This window comes from Lotus japonicus, chromosome 4 (genome assembly GCF_012489685.1).
Source record: "Lotus japonicus ecotype B-129 chromosome 4, LjGifu_v1.2".
Lineage (NCBI taxonomy): Eukaryota > Viridiplantae > Streptophyta > Magnoliopsida > Fabales > Fabaceae > Lotus > Lotus japonicus.
Genome location: NC_080044.1, coordinates 48,480,989 through 48,487,110, shown reverse-complemented (window position 1 = coordinate 48,487,110; position 6,122 = coordinate 48,480,989). Strand labels below are relative to the sequence as shown.

The 6,122-nt window shown below is 35.4% G+C and overlaps 1 protein-coding gene across 1 annotated transcript; it reads right to left on the bottom strand.

Moving 5' to 3' along the window:
• Positions 1-5,914, bottom strand: LOC130713751 (uncharacterized). Its single transcript, XM_057563544.1, has 12 exons — positions 5,670-5,914; positions 5,494-5,572; positions 5,322-5,397; positions 5,146-5,229; positions 4,925-5,029; positions 3,827-3,907; positions 3,665-3,729; positions 2,715-2,784; positions 2,552-2,629; positions 2,010-2,107; positions 1,766-1,901; positions 1-404 (listed from the first exon to the last, which is right to left on the bottom strand). The coding sequence occupies exons 1-12, from the start codon at positions 5,833-5,835 to the stop codon at positions 258-260; spliced, it is 1,185 nt and encodes a 394-aa protein (XP_057419527.1). The 5' UTR covers positions 5,836-5,914; the 3' UTR covers positions 1-257.
• Between the last annotated feature and the right edge of the window lie 208 nt (positions 5,915-6,122).

The following is a 6,122-nucleotide window of genomic DNA, read 5'->3' as shown; positions in this document are numbered from 1 at the left end:
TTGCTTAGAATGCCTTGTATATATATGCCTTGAATCCGTTTAGATTATAGGATATGATATTTTTCCCATTCTTCCTCAAGTTTGATGGGATTTAGATTTAAGGAACCGTGTGCTTTACATGGAAGGAAATTGTTCAAGAGTTCAAGGTTAAAGGGGAAAATAAAAAAAACAAAGGAAGGATGATTCCCTTTCATTTGTTGTACATTCTGTTATTCCATCAGGCAAAAGTTCTACTCGAGCGACATAAAGAAGTCAAATTATACATTTGGTGGTGGCCAAATTTTCCGAAAGTACTCTTCCACCCGAGTTGCTTGATCAGCATAACCATCCAGTCCAGCAGCCAGAAGCTGCACAGCTGCTGGCCCCATGGCTTCTGTAAGGCTAGTTTGGTCCCATTTAATAAGCTGAATATGAAAAATGCATACTTATTAGTAAAGCAATTTGGTTTTTAGCAAAGCTGACAATCACCAGAACATGAAAGAAATTCTATCAGTTTGTTTGAACTTTGAATTTCCATTCGCAAGGATTAACTGGCCTATGGCTATGTTCGTGCTAGTGTTAACGGACGTTAGCACTCATTCTGAAAGAAAAAGTGAATGAAACTCTTATGGATTGTGATGAAAACACACACACACGTTAGCACTCACTCACTAAAAAAAACTCACTTCACATTAACTCAACTGCTATGCAAACACACATAATGGATTGAAATAAAAGTTCTTCTAGGTGAATGTAACGGAAATTCAAATGTACATGAAATCTATTATCGAGGTTAGCAAAGATAACAGAACCATAGACATAAGGGTGACATAACTCATCATAAATGACAACTGCTGCTAACATTTTCAACACATTGTCAATGTTACTAATAGAAATCTCAACTTGAGAAAAATTTCACACCCATTGAGTGAGGGAGATACAGTTTACTAATTTGGTTTTCCATAACCTCTTGATAGGTACAATATTTTGTTTATTAAAAATACTTCATTGCTTTTTTCTCACAATAGATCCTTTTCCTTTTTGGGAAAAAAACGCAAATATAATAGCAAGGTGATTGATGATATCAAAATATTTAGGGAGCTCTAATGTTACGTTTCAGAATGTTTTGCAACTGAATATTGAACTCTAGGTGTTTGAAGATACAGGGAAAAAGATAATAGATAGAACCATGAGTCCATGATAATTAAGGAAATGGATCTTCCGGATAAAAAATTGACCATGTCAAGTTTAACCATCTAACCATTCATTTTTGTGTGTTTAATAATCAAATAAATAAATAAAAATTAAATCAATGGTTAGATGGTGAAACTTGACATGATCAAGTTTTTTGAACAATTGAGAGAATTCATTCCCGATAATTAAGGGTAGAGACATTGGTTTGTTCCATAAGGGGGGATAACTCAAAAAACGAAAGGCATTGCTTTGTAATCATGTCATCTTTCAAATGTTTATCAAACAAAAACAGATGCTCCTCGAGAACTGAGGTTTATGTTTGTTAATGTCTGTCATGCACCTGACCTAGTCTTTGTCCCAGATATACATTATCGGAGTACCAGCAAAACAGACTTCATGCAGTTTGAAGTTGTTCTTCACCTAATTGGTTCTTGATGATCCATTGATATGACTTAGAAAGGGGCATGACATTATGTTTTGCAATTATAAGGTGGAGTTATAATAATATTATATCATAATTTAGCAGTTTCATTTAAGAAATTCCTACATTATAAATGAGAAAGACAAATGAAATTAGAGGCTTAAACCATACCTCTTCATCACTAAACAAGTAGCGGGAAGCAGACTCAGGGGATAGCCTCCTAACAAAAGAGTACTTCTCATCAGGAAAAGCAACAGATTCGTTGAGAGACTGCAACACCTTCAACGGAGCTATGATATAGTCAACCCTAAACAAGGAGCAATATAAAGTAAACAAAAAATTATTATAGAACATCGTACAAATCAGAATTATGAGGTATTAAATTGGATATGACTGTTGGGAAGTCTTAGAATACCCCAGAAGACTAAATAGATCCTGCTTGTTGCGAACTGCTGCTGCCATCAACTTTGACTTATGTCCATACTTGTGAATATAATTGTAAGCTTTTGTAACCTGAAATAATAATAATGCATTTAGTAACACTATCATATCATAACCATTCTGATTCTTGCACGAATCAAGATGGCTCCAGTCCCACAAGTCATACCAACGCTGCTGACTTAAACTGGGACGACAGAAGCATTCAGTATCTATATTTCTAAGTTTGAGGAGTGCTAGCAACACTTACTTTAACACTCTCTTTTCAACCCTCTCCCTTTTATTAGTCGAAATTCATGTGGGTCCAACTAAATTGGATTGGGGCCCACATTTAGTGGTCCCCACATGTATTTCAAATCAACCAATAAATGAGAAAGTGTTGAAAAGAGTTTTAAGAGTGTTACTAACATTTTTCTTCTAAATTTCCACCCAAAGTTTTACGAGTTTATTTTAGTGAAAGTAAATTTAAATTCTAAGGATAGCCAGAGCATGAACGGAAGAGCATTATTGACTACAGACCAATGTCAACCCGGGATCTTCTCCTCTTAGCTTGGAAGATTCTATCTCTTTGTCATCCGAATGATTACGTGCCCAGTCCTGAAAAATCACAAAGGCTAGATAAGATTCCCTAGTAACTAGTAAGTGTTATGTAACACATCGCAGAAATAAAAATAGAAATTACCCTGATGCGGCCAACAAAAATTTGTATAACAGAAGCACCAGCTTGAGCCGCAGCAGCAGCTTGAGCAAAGCTGAAGAAATAGAACCAATCCACAAAATGATTAGGAATGGATAAAATGAGGATAGATAATCTGATGTTAAAATTTCACATGAGCTTGTCATGTCGAATTTTATATTTATTTCTCACTTCATAAATATTTACAAACTTTGATAGGACTCCATCCATTTAATGTTTACAAAGAGAATTGGACACAACATTTTAACATCACCAGTCAGGTGAAATTTTAAAAAGAAAAGATCCATTGCTGTGTAAAATACAAAATACTTATATCAAATGGGAATAAAACACTGCCACCAGATCCTAGGATGTACTTAAACGTTTGAATTTTATAAGTGGATTGGTAAAAATTTCACATCAGCACTACCTAAACATGCGATTTTCATCAGAGCAAATATTTTACACATGTGATTTCAAACATTGCCACTACTATAGTAATATTTTGTTATTTATGATCAGAGGTTTGTATCAACATATTTTAGAAGTTATGTTACAGGAATTTCTTTTCATTTATTATTTGACGATTAGGATTTAGGTTTTACATCCAACATGCAAGCTGATACATAAAGCTTCAACAAATTACAAACTAGTTTAGAATTATCATCGTTATGAATAAAGATGTCAAATAGGAGATTCCATCGTACAAAAGAATCATTAGATCATACTAGCTCAGATGAAGATAAAAGTGAAATTGCAACAAAGTCATCAAACTTACCAGTTACCATCCAATAATTTCTAGAGTTCAGAAATAATATTTTCCGTGTACCGGGAGCATTAAAAACATAAAGCTTTACGTACAAAATGGCAGAACTAACTCTTTAAGCAGTGTGAACAAATGACATCCTTCGTGTATTAACCTCAAGAGTTTTTCGTGAAATATTCAACAAAACTACCTGTAAACAAAAGTCAAATGTGTCTGTATTCCTTCGGATTCCAGCAATCTTGCAGCCTCTATTCCCTAAATAAAAAAGAAAACAAGCACTCAGCACATTTGGTGAAGCATCGGTATTTCTCAACTCAGTTGGCACTGCCATTTACTTTTCCTGATTACTCACTTGCCATGTTGAGGGGATTTTAAACAACAGACGTTGAGGAGGAACATTATTATCATTGTACAACTTCAACAGGTCATGCACCTGTAAAATTTGATAACAGTAGCATCAGATTTCCCCAACGAAGAATACATATGCCTTTTGTAGAGCAATACGGATTTACTAAAAATGAGGCTGGTTTTTAAACAGATTAACAGCCATTCGCTGTACAGAACTCAACACAGTTTAGAATTCACACGCGCACACATACACAGACACACTTATCTCCTCAATTTTGGCATTGTAGACATGATAATGGTGCACAATTAACTTAGGGTGCCTGATTGTTATGAATTTTGGTAGAATTGATTTTGAAAGAATGGAGGTTAAAAAAGTTGATTTATGTTTGGGAATACTATTTATAGGTGAGTTTAGAACAATTGATTTTGTCTAGATGGTGAGATAAAATTAGCTTTGAAGTGTAAATAACTAAGTATGGATACATCGTATGGGTCTCAAAATCTAGAATGAATTGTTCTCAATGGGAAAAGAAATTCACTTCTCTTAAAACTAATCTACTCACTGCAAATGTAGTTTTGATTAAGGCAAAAGATCACCTAAACAACTTTTGGCCTGTTAGTTTCACATTTTACTCGACAGAATTCAATATTCCAGTGCAGATTACAGAAAGGCCAAATTTTTACTTTAGGCAAAAGTGTATTGTGAAGCCTAAATCTTCCATTTGTGGTCTTCAAACTTTAAAACAAACTACTTGTCAACTATACAACTTCATTTTGGTGAACAGACAAAACCCAAACCCCAAATAAACCTTTCAATGCTATCCAAATAGGTATTCAAACCATTGCTTCCCTACATCTGGTGCCACAATCATAACTGTTACTTATTTAATATTTTGAGGATACTACAGCACTTACTCTCAACTGGGGCAGAACAACTTTATATGAACTTCGTAGATGTGATAACATTAGAAAACTTTCAATTTGACAACTCTGATAAGGAAGACATTTAACCTCCAGATGTCCTTAACATTATACTCTCATGTTCAATACCCACAGCAATAGAATTCTAACATCATAAATCTCATGAAACAGAATCTAGTACCTTTCTAATTATGTCATGTGTGTCATACGCAAGACGAGCATCCACTTCTGTTGAAACACGGCCAGGGACAAGCTTCGCCAAGTCAGTACCGACATTCACTAAGGCCTAAGTTACAGGATCAAATCCATAAAACAAGTTAGAAACGTGCTCTTCAAGTTATATATAAATCAAATTCATAAATAAGCATCAGCAAGTAAAAACCCATGAAATAAAAGAAATACCTTGTTGACAAAACAAGACAGTCTTGCCTCAGGATTTTGCAGCCCATTACATTCAGAGTCAGCCAAAGCCATATCCACAGCATTCTACACAATAAAAAGATGTAACTTGCTGGCTAACTCAAACTGAGACCAAAATGCACATGTTAAGTTTTGAAAGATGAAAAGGGCTAACTAACCCTGAAAACGGTATCTGGAAGTCCACATATACCCAAGAGAAGCGATGAACTGACAGTGGCAGCAGTTGGAGGAAACCTGAAACACCAAGTTCAATTCTTCATCCGATCAAACATTCACTCATTCAAATCCCATAGTTATTACAAGCGAAGGAGGAAGCCAAATCAATGTTACTTTTGGAAATCATCGAAGATGACAGTGTCTGGAACGATCTCGCTGAAGGCAGATACAGCATCCAATTCAGTGATCGAAGCTGCAGCACAGGAAAATCGAAAACAGAAACTGTAAATAGAGGATAATTTGGAAATCGGAGAAAGAAGAAAAAGAGGTGCATGGTGATTGTTGATTACCGGTGTTGATGGAGGAAGAGGAAGCGCGAATGAGAGGGAAGGACCTTTGGGATTTGAAGGGTAGAGTCGGCGGCGGAGTGGAATGGATCCTCCGGTGAATGGAAGATGATGCAGCGGCGGAAGAGAACGCTGCTGCTGAAGGCGGAGATTGCAAGGTGACAGGCATTTCTGCTAACTCAGTGACAAACTCTTGTGAGCTCTGTTACAAATTCAGCCGAACAGGACCAGTTCCTTAAAATAAACAATAACCAAACTCAGACAGTATTGATGCTTTTTTAAATACTAAAATAAAGAGAAATAAACACAAGCACTTGGAAAGTATAAAGTTCAATTACAACTCGTTTGGTATGTTGTATAGTATAAGAGATGATAGTATAACATCTAATAGTATTAGGCCATTCGACTTGATAAAAAAATTTAACATTATACAATGTTGGGTCATACATTGTATAA

What these genes read in the sequence shown, in the direction of transcription:
- LOC130713751 (XM_057563544.1), bottom strand. Translation starts at nt 5,835, where the DNA reads ATGCCTGTCACCTTGCAATCTCCGCCTTCAGCAGCAGCGTTCTCTTCC. An exon ending in TGTCTTGTTTTGTCAACAAG is followed by an intron (nt 5,030 to 5,145) that starts GTATTTCTTTTA and finishes CCTGTAACTTAG; the next exon opens with GCCTTAGTGAATGTCGGTAC. An exon ending in GATCTATTTAGTCTTCTGGG is followed by an intron (nt 1,902 to 2,009) that starts GTATTCTAAGAC and finishes CTCCTTGTTTAG; the next exon opens with GGTTGACTATATCATAGCTC.